The sequence below is a fragment of the Neodiprion virginianus genome, chromosome 7, assembly GCF_021901495.1.
Source record: "Neodiprion virginianus isolate iyNeoVirg1 chromosome 7, iyNeoVirg1.1, whole genome shotgun sequence".
In the NCBI taxonomy this organism is placed as follows: domain Eukaryota; kingdom Metazoa; phylum Arthropoda; class Insecta; order Hymenoptera; family Diprionidae; genus Neodiprion; species Neodiprion virginianus.
The window spans coordinates 20,945,531-20,961,716 of NC_060883.1; the positions used below are offsets into that span (position 1 = coordinate 20,945,531).

Below are 16,186 nucleotides of genomic sequence, written 5' to 3' on the forward strand. Positions count from 1 at the left end.
GAAGATAAGGAAAAACAGATTCAACGTACTGCAATAACCGAAAAATCTTACTTTTGACGACTGTATAAAAAACACTGAATATAAATTGCCTGTACAAAATTCTTACGTTAATCTAACATAATTAAAACCATTTTTGTAAGGTAACCAATTTTCTTACAACTTTTCGATAACTACAACGAACGATGAAATATTGCGACATGATGTAAATTATTACTGTTAGAAATAAATTGATTAAAAAAATCGTTTGACTGAAGGAATAATTCATTTCCGATAAACTTACCCCGCACACATATACATGTTTTACATAAATTATCAGTTCATGGGATCGTCGATTATGAATCTGAAATCGGATTCTAAAAATTGAAGATGGCGGTTCCAATATGGCGGACGTAAATTTCAAATTCAATCGAATCCAGAGTTCTTGGGGTCGCTGCTCACGAATCTGAAATCAGATTTTGACAATACAGTATAGCGATTCCAAAAACTCTTGCATACAGTTTTTTGACTGTATTCAATCAAATTTGAAATTTTCATACACCATACTGGATCCGCCACTTTAAATTTTCAAAATTTGATTTCAGATTCGTAATCAGCGTCCCAAAAACCGTAGAATATTATCTTTTTATAAAACTAGACTCAGCGTAATAACGTGTGACTCAAAGGGTTAATCGACCTCTTTCCGGGCTGCCAAAATTCCCGATTTCTCTAACTAGTTTCTGTTTTTGGCACGAAATTTCTGCACGAGTAAGTCAGGGGCGTGTATATAGCCACGGAAAAGGGGGCTTAAGTCGGGCTTAATTTCCCCGGCGATGTAGCAGCCAGAATTGTGAGTAGAGGGGTGATGATCTCGGATTGCATCGTGCCGAAGTAAACTATGCGAAGCTCTCGCCGGGCCTAACTTTGTTTCCAATTTGTTTGGTACTGGAGTTAAGATAGCCGCGGTAATGTTACCGAAAAGCGAGTCTGCTGTGGACGCTTTCGGCGACTGCAAGAGGGACGCAACTTCCGGTTACCGGGCTGGAATCACCCGCAACTGAACCGCGTGCAGAATTCCAGGATGTTCAACATCGACCTCACAGCTCGCTGCGCCGATTCTTCTCAAAACTTTATATTCTACCTGACTCGAATAATTCAGGGATGAATCTAAGACCTGAAGCACGTGCGAGTCATGTTCCCATCGTCTCACGAACGCGAGTTAAAATTAGATACAAAATAAGGGGGAGAAGAGACGTCCCACGTTCTTATATGTATACAAAATCGATGATTCTTCCTCGATTCGTCTCTGTTTCCTTTTTCTTTTTTTTTTTTTTCTCTTATTCTGAAGCTATTTTCGCTCAAAAGCGGTGGAATATTATTCAGTACTCGACACACACGCGTGTGATACTTGTACAAATGATTTTTTCTCGCAGGGTAAATATCCCAGGTCGATCTCTCAGGTTTGATTTCTTCTGTTACGTGTTATAGCAGACTGAAAACTAAGCGAAACCTATTTTTATTTTTTTTTTCATGTATCTGCCGTTATAGACTTTAAAGCAGTGAAAATGACACGCAAAGTTTAATGGATTCGAACGAACCAACGTTAAAATGTTAAAATATGAATATGAATAGAAACATTTCAGTGTTTGTTTCATTCGCATCCGTGAAGCGCATCAAGAAATCACGAAATTACCCGGTTGGGTGCTCATCTTTGGGGGTCGTTTTCACCCGCTTAAAGTGTCTAACGGTTGATGAAAAAAAAAAAAAAAAAGAACTGTATCGTTTAGTTTTCAGGCTACTATAACATGTTAGAAAAGAAATCAAATCGGGAAGATCGTCCTGGGATACCTTCCTTGTCAAAAGCTTAAAGATGCAAAAAATTCTACGCACAAAATCTCTGGTTCAATCGTCGTAAAGAAATCGATCAGTCAATACGAATTCGTTGCAAGACTGTTTCTTGAAATTTTTTTCACCCTGATTTGAACCACCAAAATTTCGGTCAACTATTCAAAACGCGTCAACATTCCGGTCGTCGTAAAAGTTTCGTATCTTGTGGCATAAATATATCGAACGGGGGTTTTGCAAATATGCATATGCATGCAGAGTACATGGGTATTATATATGTAAATGCACGTAGGTAGGTATATATATATATATATATATATATATACATATATGCGTTGTGTGCAAAGTACGACGAGACGCAAAGGCACCTTTGGAATTAATCGAGTTTCCCCCCGTCTCGTCTGATATTTTCTTTCTTCCCCGTTTACTTTCTTGCGTGTTTATACGCTGGGTCGTTTTTTATTTATGTACTTTTTGTCACTGTCCTTCCAACCCAGTTTTCTTTTTTTCGAATTCACTATGGTTACCCTAAACAGCCGTACGTCAACGCTAAACTGACTCTGCCTGCATTTTACCTCTTATATTTTATACCGAAGTTTCACGTAATTTCGATAATCGATTCCTCGATTGCGCAGATTACCCATTTCTTCGGCTATAGGAGAAATAATTTTCAATACAATCTTCATGACGAAATCAGGGAGGAAAACGATGGTTTCGTAATCGAATTTCTGTACGGAGAATGGCAAGAAAAATAAAATTACAATAAACGGAGCGAGCGGAGGAAGATCGGAAAGGAGGACGATGGGAGAGTAAATAGTATTAAAATAGGACCGAGGAAGGAGGAAAGGCTCGACGCTGGGGAAATCCTTTGCCTTTCCCGAGGTGTACAAACACGAGTTTCACCGGCGGACCGGTCCGCAAATATTGGAAACTTTGCATATCCGAAATCAATCGGTAGCAGCGAGCTTCTGCCAACTGCCGGCGGACACGTTTCGAGCTTTCTCGAGCTTAAACTAGAACCTAGCCCGTAATTTTCTTTCGTTTCGTTCGAAAATAAAAAAATTCAAGAATAATAAAAGAGAAAAAAAAAAAAAAACAACAACAACCGTGATCAGCGGACGTTTCAAATTTCGGGACACGCGCAAAAAGTATGGCACATGCAGTCGTTAGTCCGAGGATAATATTTTTGCTAATAAATCACACTCTCTCTCTCTCTCTCTGGACGACATGCGTGAAGCCAGGGGCTCTATGATTGATTATTATTCATTAAGAAGTTACCCGGTGTAATTACACCTTATTAATAATTCATTCGCTCGTTCTATGGATCGTTACGGTGACTCGTAGCTTGGCAAGTTACACCCCACAACAGATCTCGACTCGTGGTTGAATTCGGAGTTTGTTGGCCGTTCGAAGATGAAAACTCCAACGAAACGATAATCGGTGAGGAAAATAAAAGAGCGTGAGAATTTTGAATGACGGTACGGACGATTGCTTGTAGAGTTTAATAATTTATTATAATAATCCCAGGTAAATGGGAACGAAATGAATATAAAAACGATTATGAAGAAATGGAAAATGGAGGTAAAGGAGAAAAGATACTCCATGAATATTCGCCCCAGTATTATACGAAATTCAATTCTCTCTTTCCAGGAGGTTAAGCGTAAAAATTCCGTATGCAAATATATACGTTTGTATTATAAATTCCTGGTTGTGAAAAGTAAGCAAGCGTCTCCTACTGAGAACACACAGCCGGCCCTGTTTATTTCTTCGGTGCTTCTAGTAGTTACAATTTTCTCGCTCTTATACGCGTGCCGCGAGTGTGTGCAAAAACCGCAGACATTGGGTGTAAAGGCCGAAAAGGCGAAACAACAAAGTCTCGGTAAAAGTGGGATAGAATAAAAAACAAAACGAAATTACTGCGAGCGAAGAAAGAATGGGGTGGGGGGGGGGGGGGGGGGGCGGTGGAGAAAAGAAGAGAGGAGGAAGAAGCATCTGAAAAGAAAATGGCTAAACTCTTTCTCAATTCCCTTCGGCAATCTCGTCTCTCTGAAATGCGTTTTTTTTTCTTGCTCATCGTTTTTGTGCCCCCCCCCCCCTCTCTCCCTTGTCAACCCCCTTAGAGCAAAAACGTCCGAGCTGACATCGGCCGTCAGATTTCCTTTCATTTTTTTTTACTTTTCTCTCTCTCTCTCTCTCTCTCTTAGTTCTTTCGGCATCTTCTCGTGTTCGTTTATTTTCGCAATCTTTTGCGAGGCGAGAAACCGTGAGGTATCTTCAATTGCCGGTTAAATACGAGCTTCTGCGCGAAGAGTCACGACTGTTCAACTTTATCTTGCAGAAAATCCAGTTTATCGGTCTCTAAGAGACCTTCGCCGAATTCTTAAAGCGCGGCGTTGGACGATTCGAGAAAACTCGGCGCCTGCCGTGTCTTTATTTTCATTTTACCACCCACGCTCTGCGTCTTTCATTCATTCATATTTTCTGCCGGTCTTAACTACCTCCAATTTGGCTTATGAAAGAAATAGAGAAGTGAGGTAATCGTTGAGATTTTGTTGAAGAACGGATTTTGACGAAAGAACTAGTAAAACAATTATTTTTGCGCTAAAATTATTATTATTCAGATTTATGCGAGAAAATTGCATAAACTTGACTCGTAAAGAGTAAACTTCGCGGAAAGTTTACCAAAGAAAAAGGTATTAATCTTGAACGAACTTCACTCGTCAACACTCATTTTTTACAAACTTCGCTCTCACAAGATTTGTCCGCACTTTAGACACGTTGATTAAAAATTATGAACTTTTCATCGTGACGCGTTTAATTTTACATTATCCTGAACAACACTTTAATCTATATTGCAAAATGTGAGTCGAATGAAACCATGATGAAGTAAAAAAGCGTAATTGATACGTGTGGAAAGAAATGATTTACGGGATGACATCACTGTAAATATCGAACAATTTGCAACGATTTGTTTTTTCTTTTTTTTTTTTTTTGTTGGATCGAAGAAATGGTAATCAATATTTAAAGAATTTATCAGTCGTGCATTTAAATATAATACAAAAAATTATTGTCAACAAATGTTTAGAAATAGCGACACTGGTGCTGTTACCTCGAGACATGTTCAATGTGGAAAAAAAAACTATTCGATCTACATATTTATAGCCAAAGAAATACGTAGGGGATTTTGAAAATATTGATTTTTGTGTGATTGGTGAGTACCTAAATTAAAAACGTAAGATTTCCGCCAAAAAAGAGGCAATCATTTGCCATTAAATAATATTTAAATTGACTCATCAAAAATACCCTACGTATTTCACTAGCTATAAAAATGTTGATTGCGTAGTTTTTGTTTTTTTTTTTTCTTCGTTTTCTTCTAGATTCAAATTTGCACCAGTTTCACCGCATGTCGCAGAAATCAACACGTCTCGCAAGAATGGCTCCAGTGTCGCCATTTTTGAGTATTCTTTGATGACAATTTTTTGTATTATACTTAAATATATGCCTGATAACTTCCTTCATAAATATTATTATCTCATTACATTTTCTACCATCAGAGATGAGAAAAAAAAAAACGAAATTGTCAAATGTTACACCCCTCAACGAAGCGAATAAATTGGATTCTGTTTGGTTTTCATTTTTGTCGAGAACATGTTTTTTTTTTTTCCCCCGCACTCCGGTTCAGTTTCGCAGCGCATCGTGCGAGGGGTTGAAACTAGATGCAGGTTTTACGATCTCGACGCGGTGACCCGACGAGCTAATAGCTCGCCCCCGTTAGATGGCGGTTTCGATACCATTCTCAATTATGATAAATCGCGTATAATTACAGTGGGTGGGGTAGCCGGTTTATCCGGGGACCAGCTAGACCGGTGACCGGTAGCGAATAGCGTTTTCCGAGGGTATGCGGGGGTCGGAGGGGCGGCGATTTGCATGCGGCCAACTTAATCAATGCCAACACCTCGACTCTCGCCGTTCGCCGCGTAGAGAAACGTTTCGAGGGGTGCGGGGTGAGGGAGGATCAAGAGAGGAAGAAAGGAGCTGAGCTATAGGACAAAAGAAAACATCGGAGGCGATGATAATTAAAGTGAGATTAGCGGTGGATTAGCGGCTGCGCCGATTAAGCAATTACTGCCTCAGAGATTATGCAATTATGGCCGCACGATTAACGGACTGCAGTCCCGCGATGCACCGGCCTGAATAAAACCCAAGGGGAGAAAGGGAGGCTCGAATTCATCCCCAGCTTTTTTTTAGAGGCACAGCGATCCGAAACGGGGTAAATTGTTTGAAAAATTGCTAAAGAACGGCCATCTGCGACGAATCGAATTTGTTGAATTTTTTTTTTTTGTAATAAAAAGGTTTGAAATTCAAACTATCATTTTTTCTAAAACGGGTTCGAAGTCAAGGAAAATGACATTGTTTTGTTTTTTAAGAAATAGCCTGCGATAATTTGTCGTATATTTTAAAACTTTTTTATCGTTGGAAAAAAAAAAAAAAAAAAAAAAATCCGGTTCTCTAACAATTTTTGACAGAACTTGCCTTGTTTTGGACCACAGTGAGAGGACTCAGAGAAGAGCTCGACATTTCTTCGACTTTAAAAAAGACGCGGTCGAACTCTTGCGGATCCCGCAACTATCGGGATCCGGAATTTCCGCATCTAGGTCGAGGGTTGCGGAAGGGGCGCGATGGGATGAAGAGCAGCCAGCTCGTTCATGCGAAATGATCCAGGACCGTTGGACCGAAGTTTAATAGATTTATGGGGATATTTTCATGCGGTTATGGCCGTATCCAGCAGGCTCTAGTCGGCCCCGTTATCCATCTACACACACGAGCCGCTGCGCCTAGCACTCGTGATATTAGCTATCCACCCCTCACGGCGAATCCCCCGCGACTTTGAATTGTTCGGAAGTTAAATTTTCCGTCCGGATAGGCAAAGGTCTGATCGAATTCCGGCCGACGGACGAACAGCGACCCGGACCTTCCTTTTGTCAGGGTGCAGGTATTCAAAGTTTGATCAAACTCTCGAAAAATAATAACACGACCTTTTGTTCGTCTCGGATAAACAGAGCCTGACACGTTTTCACAGTTATGAAATGGACACACTAATTTCGTTCACGATTTTCAGTCAATTGGTATCAGAAAACCTCGATCGTATTTTTTTCCTGCATACGTTGATTTCATTCATATTTTTCGAATTACAGCAAACAATTTCTTGGGAAATTCATCGCGACTTTTCAAGAAAGAACCCGAGTTTTAAACCACCATTTTTTGACGTTGCAACTTAATCGTTCAAAGAATCGAAATATGTCTTGATGTTTTTACCCAAGAAGTAATATTTCAATATTTATTGATCATGAAGTAAAACTTTTCAGTAATATCAATCGGGCATCATATTTGCTACTAGAAGAATATAATACGCACAATTTTTTTAGTTTCGTTAGTTAGGATAACCTTAAGAGTAGTAATTCTTAGTTCCTAAACGGCCGAATTGGGACCTAAAAAACGTGTCTAACGTCTTTTGATTCACTACAACATTCACCGTAGTCCGGGAGCCAGGTTGGGATAAAAATCTCTTCGAGCAAACACTAGAAGCTGTCTCTGTTCTCGGTTAAAGAAAAAAGAAGAAAATAAAAAAAATAGCATTGCCGGCATACTTAAGCTGAGACAGAAATGGATAGCGAAGTGAGGCGAGGTGAGGACTTTGGCTGGCGAATATTTCCCACCCGGCTGCGTCGCGCTTTCCGCACGAACGAGCCGCTCTATCCTCACCTCGTATGTCTTTCTGTCCCCCACGTGTCTCTACGTCTGTGTACTCAAGAAAAAGAATCCTCGGCGAGAAACCAGCCGGAATAAGAAAAACCGACGTGAAACGGTTAGGCGACATATGCTGCAAGTCCGAAGGGTGAACTATCGCAGTCAATGGTTTCACCCCTCTCCGCGAATCATCCTTGACGAAATCGATCATAGTCAATTTTATGCCCACTATTCATCATTCGGTGGAAATAATGAAGAAAGTGAAACACTTCAAATATTTTAGAATGTATAATCGTAGCTTTAAATCACTCAATGTCCTTAAGCTCAAGATGTACTTGAAATTATGTCACTTTTAACATATCGAATTCAAGCTCTACATTCTATCAGATGTTAAATGGTTTTGCACTCGCTCAACACTCCAAGAGACCCGAATAACCTGAAACGTACATTGAGAACAATAAGGCCATTTCAAAACCCCGAGATTTCATGACACTTTACTGACATGTGGATTTAAATTTTGTTTACAGATGCGTCGCAGGTCAAAATAACGCGGCACACAGTCCCCGACTTTGTCGAGAGTGGAAAGGAGGATTTCGTGATTTTGGACTGCGACTATGACCTGGAAAAGACGCCGAGTGAAGGATTAGTGGTGAAGTGGTTTCGAAACGAGGTGGAGTTAGTGTACCAATGGATAAACGCCAGAGACGAGAAGGACACGGACGGTTGGAAGAAGCCACAGAGCGTGCCACCCTTCGACAAGTACGTCGACCTGCGGTACAAGGCGAGTGAAGACAAGTCGAAGATGTGGCGGGCGATAAAGTTGAGGAACCCGACTCCCGAGCTAACCGGGAACTATACCTGCACGGTCTTCGGAGTCGCGGGAAACGAGGCGACCAGCAAGAAGCCGATGGTCGTTTACTGTGAGTATGAACATGCAGTGATCAGTTGCGAACAGGGTTAAAAGGGGGGGACGTAAAGCGATGGGGTGGTTGGGAAATGATGCGGAAAGTTTCGATCGCTGGTCAACTAGTCGTGTTCTGCTGGCCAAGGCCAGGACTGAAATCCATTCCGGTAAAAGGCTGGCTTTGGCCTGGGTGCGTAACAAGTCTGTAGGAAAAAAGGAAGGCCAGAGCAAGCCCTCTTTTTCATCCCCGATGTACGGGTGAAACTGCGGTGATATTCATCTCACCCAAGGGCTGCGTGAAACTCTCGAATCCTACGTTGTCTCCGGCCTGTGGTTCCATGTTCAAGACGAAGAAGAAGAAGAAGAAGAAGCTAATGGATGGTAGCAAAAGGCAATAGCCAAGCCCAGCGTGCTCTGCATGTGGTGCTCGTAACCCAAGCGTACACCCGAAAATACCTTAGAAACCTTTTTTCACTCAAGGCAGGGTACACTTTACTCGGAAAGGATTCTCCTTCTTGCCTCATCTCCTCCGCCTTCAACCCCTGCACCCTACACACCGCTTCGCGGAATTTTTTAATAACGCCACGTCTTATCGCCGCGTGGTTCACCACGCTTCCTTTGACGGTGGGTTGGATGTACGGGCAGGAACCATCCCTTTCGATCGTGGCTTCCAAAATAACGGCTGTAGGTACACCCTCTCTGACTCGGAGAGTGTGATCCACGGGCGCTCGAACTTGATTCATCAAAAACTTCTTCGCATATGCAGCGAGTCGAGAGAAGGCGAGGATCGTATACCGGCGAGTCAAGAAAACCGCTGATATGAAAAATCGGTTGGATTGACACCGGGTGGTACATAATTGTACATAAGAAGGGCTCTTAAACAAATGAGGGTTGGGCCGGGGAGCGAACTCCCTCCAGAGTTATCATCGTTATTATCTTTGTCATTTCTCCTCCGTTGAACAAGGGGTTTTTTAATAAGCCGTCTGCACCATCGCGTCGGGTCCAATCCGAGGTAAGGAACCAAGGCTTGTGTGTACTCACCAAGGTTCGATGAGACGGTAGCGCAAGTGATGCTGGGTAGGAGAGGTGGGAAGCTGAGTTTTCCATGGTCCACTGCTCCCCGACAAACGCAGTGCCCATACAATTTGCATCCTGACCCTCTCCCCGCTTTCCTTCTTTCCCTCTTGCCCTCCACCCGGCACTCGGTCCTAGCTTCCTCGTGACAAATGACGGTCGTTCACCATCCGCTTCGACCCTGCGGGTCCGCCGGCGTTGGGCGAAAGAAATTCTTTGGTGGATTCAGCATTCCTTCTCTCTTTGGTCCTCATCCTGCAGCAGGTCCTGCCTCCGGAGGAACTCGAGCTTCGGTTCGCTGGTCAATTCACGGTGGCAGCTGAGAGGATGACGACGTCGTGCCTTCGACGACCGCTGAGGAACCCCCGACCGGGTTTTCTATTATAACGGTGTTGTACTCGAGGCCTGCAGGTCGAGTTCCCAGTTAATTAACAGCCTCTCCAGATTCACCAGATCCTCTTTGGGTGAGCTTTTCTCCCCGACTGGAAGAGCCTCTTCACTACCGTTGGAAAATTAATTTTCGAAAAGCAAATTGTTTCGTTGACAATAAGCCGTAGGTTTACTTTCCGTATCCTTAACCGTTCAAATCGTTCCGTTTGTTCACTTGACTGCGCGTTTAACGAGATGTGATTTTTTTTTCTGGAGGGGTTTTTTGCTCGCCAATTTTAACCGCGTATATTTCGCGATCCCCGCTCACGTTTAACCGTTTCATGCCACCGCTGCAACGATCGGTCCTTCGGCTTCTCCGCACCGCCGCAAGTGTTATTTATCCACCTAATTTACGATCATATTTCAAGCCCCCTTTAGAACGGAATATCGAGACTGGGACACGCGAGGGTAAATCTGCATCGAGAAGGGAGGAGGAAGGGATTTATTTACGGAACAACGGTACCCCAGCCTGATAGGCACGACACAGAAGCCATAAATCGGGAGCTGCGTAAACACGCTTCAAATTAAATATTGAGTCAACTTTATCACTGAGGGAATACCGAGAACCTGCACATTCCCGGCTCTGCCTAGGGCTTCTTAATTAACACTATAAATTCTCGGTGGGCATCATCATGTGCGACCCATCCCAAAAGCTCAATTTCTCCGTTGGAAATTCACCGGATCATAAGACGCCCACCGTCGGCCGATTATGGAGCTCGTCAGAAATAATTGAGAGACCAAAATCTTTCGACGTGAGGTCGATCGTAATCGAATATATTTAATGGAGGGAACGGAGTGAACCGGATCGATTTGAGGCGGGGAATAAATGAAACAGGGTATGATGTTAAAAAAAAAAAAAATGAAAGAGAGAAAGAGGACGGGGAGCTGAGAAATAAGATAGAATTCTACGCTGAGTTGAAAATACGACCGTCAGACACTGTCTATCCATTACTATCGCGTCTACAGTGTCTGTTTCCTTTTTCTTTCAATTCTTTCTTGTCTTCTTCTTATTCTTCTTCTTCTTCTTCGTCTTCGTCTTCTGTTTCTTTTTCTTACGCTTCGTGTTTCTTATTTTAACTCCACCAGTGTCACCCATCCTGAAGCAGACGCTTTGGTATATAAAGCGTTACTCTCCAAGACGTTACTTCTGCCTTGCAGCACTACTTTTTTCAACCCTTTTCTCCTCCGCTTTTCCCCAAGAATACGAGATATATCCGAGATGTGCTCCGGATACGAGAGACGCTGCGTTACTCCGCCCGCGAGAAATACGGAATCAATATAAGACGCCGGATGAGATGGTTAAAAATGAATCGAAGGTGTATTCTCAGCCTGTCGTTGGTGGGAGTCGAGGGCTTCACTAAGCTGGAAGTAATAAGACAGGTCAGAAACCCCGTGCTCTGGTATATAAAAATATTCCAGAACCTCTCGCCCTTGGATTGTACGTTCATTCGTTCGCTTGTACGTTCACTCCTTGGCCTCCATCCGTGTCTCAACGACGTTCCGTAAGCTTTGGTTTTCCGAATAAGTGGCCTATGATCCATCGACTGCCACTTTTAGTCGTGAGACAACACGAGAAAATTGACGTAGGAAACCATAGCTTATCCTCGACGTCGATTTTCATCCTGAAAAACGTTGCCACGGATGATCGAATGTCGGGATAAAATCGGGCAAGCTCTTGCTGCTTGAATCGGGCTTGACAGTCGGTAACTTTTAACCAAGGCAATTACGTTGAAGCTACGGGTGTTACGTACCGTGATTTTCACGCTTCGCCAGTCGGTTGATCTTGTGATGCAAGCTAAACTTCCCGACAGGCGGTGTAGCTTTCACAAACTCTCGAAGACTGGTATAATGTTTCGTCGAAACTTTCACGGCTGGTCATCCTCTTCGCCCGTATAATTTATCAAATTTCACTTTCAGGTGATTTAAGAATTCTCTCTCTACAACTTTTGAGGTAATAATTTTGAGCTGAATTACCGTAAGCCCCGGGGGTCGAACCTGGGGAAATTAAAGTGTCACGTGGATTCTACCCCTGGTTTAAAGAGCGGACTAACAAGCCACGAAATGTTTGTTTCAGCTACGGGGAAGAACTTCAGCTTGATACAAAGTAAAAAAAGTGTCAACGGAACGGAAGGTGTGGAACTGACATGCTTCGCCGAAGATCTCTACCCGAGGCCCAACCTTCAGATATACGTCGAGTAAGTACAAATTGCCTTCATATCGTGATCGATTTTCATCGCCTCGCGTTTTGGAGCGTAGGTTTGTTCACAAAATCGGTCTGAACCTGAAGACCAGGTTCCTCGCCGGCGAGTTTTCAGGGGATTCGTCAAAGCCGGCGATTCCACAAAGCGCGATGGTTTGAAAGGAGTTAAAGTGGCAAGAAGAGGGTAGAAATCAGTTCTTTAGATCCTGGATAGGAAGTGGGTGTTGTTTAGGGTCCGAGTTGCACGGCTCACAGGTTCGTTGGGACCATGGGAAACGTGCGGTTAATGAAGACGTAGGTGTTTTACAAGTTGTCCACATGGGAGGAATGGTGGTGGCGGGTTCACCGGCGAATTAAGGAATTACTATGGCGTGTGGAAAATTGTTATACCGCGGACTGCTTATTAGACTCGCGATGGTGTGTCGTGGATCTATAATTGTGCGCCAAGTAATTACCCCGCAATCTAGCTAGCCCATCGCCTCTGTCGTTTCTGAGCCCTTAATAAGCCCAGCCCTCCTCGATTCTCGATCGAATCGCGATGATCAGCGCATGTTTTTTCGTTTGCTCCTATCAAACGTGCGACATCGACGTGTACACCGCTGTAAAACAAAGGCCTGGCTCGCTATGTTTACTGTTGACGCTTCTCCACCCTGACACACGTCACGTTCCATGCTGCGTGTTTCGAGTCAATCCCCGTTCTGTTGTGTCAATAATGCAGCGAACCGCGTGGCCCTTGAAGGGATGAAAAATTAATCGGCTGGAAGCACCGCGGAGAGTGAAACGCGCTCGTTGATATTGACACTTGATAATTCACGACCCCTCAAAAGCTTACCGAGAAGCTTCGCTCATGATGCTGTGTTTCGCTTTTTCCAGAGGCGTGGAACAGATCCAGAGGCCAGAGGTCACCCAGTCTGTGGATAATATGTTGTACGCGATTAGTTCGCGGATTCTACTTAAGGATAAGGATCTTCCGGAGGAGGTCACGGTCGGCTGCAACTTGACGATACCCGAAGCCAGATACTCCGTTTCCGATGACTCGGTCTACTACCCCGGTGAGTCAGAGTGTCACGATAAATCAAGGACGTGAAATCTGTTGATCAGGTTATGTACGGACTCGAACCTCCAATGCACTGGAAAAGGAGTACATTGGGTACGCGACCCCAAGCGCAATTGATGGTTTGAGAAAGCGAGAGAGAATGATTGGTAATAACTTTGAGCAGGTATTTGTCGGGAAATGGACGATTACACTTATCAGAAGTAAGATCTTGAAGCGGACCGAAACGCGCAACGGAAACCTTGACCTCGGTTAGAACGACGTCTTTAAAGTCGAGTGGTTTTCCAAGTCGGCCTGCAGTAATTGTGCCTTATTCGAACCCCGGAAGCGGTTCTCCAGTTGTTCGTTGGAGAAAGAAAAATTGATAAAACGATACACGAAAAAACTTCACCCTCGAGAGGAATAACGGAACACTAAAGGTAACCGGACGAAGAGAAAAGCAGCTGGGTAATTGGGTTACAAAGTGACGATGGGGGCGCGAAAAATCAGGTCAACCATCGGCGGGAATTGAAACGCAAATGTGGACAGTGAGGCGACTGACGCCTTTTTCAAAACATGATACTCGCGTTCGCCGTTGTCATACGTCGTTACCAGAGTGCCACCCGCTTTGTCATTCGATCCATTCGCGCTCGTTGCTCTTTCCATCCTTCCTGATGCACTCGCTTTGGTAATTGGACGTTGAATTAAACGACGCGTACTGCAGGGGTGGAAGCAGCGTGTATTTCACCCCGGGGTGAAATCTGACGTATGTGACGGTCCCGTTAGCCAATTGCTCCAATCGGCCATCCCCGAGTCGAATTGGTACCAGTGAAAAAAAATTTCCGCATTCTGAGTTTTCCCATCTTTCCGCTCACAATCAGTGTATAATGCAAAACCTGTATTGCACCGCAGTTCCATTCTCTTGACATCCTTGGGTATAAAAGTTTTCGGTAAACTATTCCGTTTAAAAGTTGACAGCGCAATGTTACGTCGCGCGAAATTCCTTCGGGATACACCAGTCGGCGATAAAAGTACGTATAAGGAGTGAATTTATTTCTCGTACAGTTCCGAAGGGGACTTTATGACGGTGATCACGTCTACCTGGCTGTCTGCCTTCGCTTATCTGCTGAACAAACATCTTTAAACGTGGCATTTGAACTTCCTGACGCGAACCTCAAGCTGTTCTTTTCGTCTCGTAAACTCTCTTAATCTTTACTGGGATACACAAGGGTGAAACACAGTTTTCAGGTTCTGTTTTATTCCCATTTTTTCCAGTCAACTCTTGACTACCAACCTCTTCAGGTTCGCCTGCACTCAGCCCAAGCGTTATACTTCCCTGCGCAGCTATACCATATCATGCATAATATACACACATGTAAGTGTCACTATGTGTCTGCTTTTTTAATCAACTAAATAAACGCGTCACCCTGCTGAATCATTCTGACTAGCTCGATGGCAATAACTGGTGTCGGCTACTGCAATCCATTCGTATTACTAATCGAACCGGGCTGTGATTGACCTAATAGAACGAGGGGCTCTTCAACCCCGGTAGTGAAAATCTACGAGCGTTAGAAATGATGGAATATCTTTTACCACCAGGGCTGAAGACCCCCCGACAAAAGCGCTTTCTAGAAATTTTTGTGCATACTTGATAGACGCGGAATGCGTTTGGTGTTTGTTACGCAGGGTCGCCCATTACTACTACCACCGCTACGACCACGTTGCAGCGAAAAATGGACATCCAGGCATCAGACAACTCACAACCAGACACTGTCATTGGTGGTGGTAAGATATAGAAATGCTGCTATCCCCATATTTTCACCACCATAGAGAGCCTAACACTTTCTAGCATCGTCGAATAACTGCACACTGTTCCCTCAGACCATTACCCCAACGGACTTTCCTCTTCCTGGTTCCCGTTTTTGGGGGGTTTTCAAACCGCGTCGCGGATATAACGCTCAGAAAACGCTTCAGACTCTCGGTGGAAAACCTTCACCAGCTTGACAAGCTCACTTAAAGATAATAAAAAGCCTTTCAGAGCTCGCCTGAAACGCGATCTGTCTCTCCATCTATCGATTCTCGGCAGCTCTCATTCAAGTACAAGCAGAACTCTGGGAACTATCTCACTTGAGAAACTCTGGTAAGAGGAAAGTCGGGAAGAAGAGATTTTCACTGACTTAGCCTATGGGTACCTGGAGGTGTACACATGACTTATCCATCCAGTATTAGTTGAAAAGAATAAAATCCGAGCAAATACGAAGAGAAGTGAGCATAAGCACCGTGTGCAAGAGAAAAAAAATCACGTTGAAGAAGAACAAGAATACTTTTTTGCATCAGTTCAAACTCAAGTTTCACGCCAACTCCAGGCTCGCGATTTTCACCCTCAGATCGCTTGCTTTCCTGCACTCCTCCCACCGACTATCCTTGATGTTTGAGATCGGAACGAAGCTCCTATCATGACAGGAACTTTCCGCCAGGCATCGGCCCCCGCAAATCCTCACTCCGCCCATTTTGCACCCCGAATGGGCCCCTTCAGCTCCACCTCTGTAATCCCGCAGCCCTACGACCACCCCTCAAGCAGCAACCGAGCAAACTGCACCCACCGCACGCTATCGCCGCTTTACTTCACGCTGCCTGGACTCTGTTTCGTAGTGTATACAGTTTTCACCGCATGTGACCCAGATAATACAACTATACGTATCAAATTACTCTAACCCAGTTTGCTACTTTCAACTTTCTAAACTCTTGTTTTTGCACCTTGATACACATCTCGCGGCGCTGTTACAATCCACACTGCCACACGCATCGCATGGTCTTTGATGATTGTTAATTCTTTGCATCGAGACTGTTATACTTATTCTGCAGTTAAATATCGTTCTTTCTCCTTCTCGTTAGCGGCATAATTTTTTTACTGTGTCTTGGCGAGAAGTGAATTGTATGACTGAGGAATGGGGATCGTTAACTTATAATGGACTGA

The 16,186-nt window shown here is 43.8% G+C and overlaps 1 protein-coding gene across 2 annotated transcripts in view; it reads left to right on the forward strand.

Moving 5' to 3' along the window:
* Positions 1 to 16,186, forward strand: part of LOC124308751 (uncharacterized) — a 112,478-nt gene that overhangs the window by 53,676 nt on the left and 42,616 nt on the right. Inside the window, exons 2-5 of one of the 2 annotated variants that reach the window (XM_046771764.1) lie at positions 8,097 to 8,489; positions 12,051 to 12,171; positions 13,050 to 13,228; positions 14,896 to 14,994. In XM_046771764.1, the coding sequence (XP_046627720.1) occupies positions 8,097 to 8,489; positions 12,051 to 12,171; positions 13,050 to 13,228; positions 14,896 to 14,994 (792 nt within the window). The remainder of the gene's footprint in view (positions 1 to 8,096; positions 8,490 to 12,050; positions 12,172 to 13,049; positions 13,229 to 14,895; positions 14,995 to 16,186) is intronic. The other variant, XM_046771765.1, reaches the window with a different exon arrangement.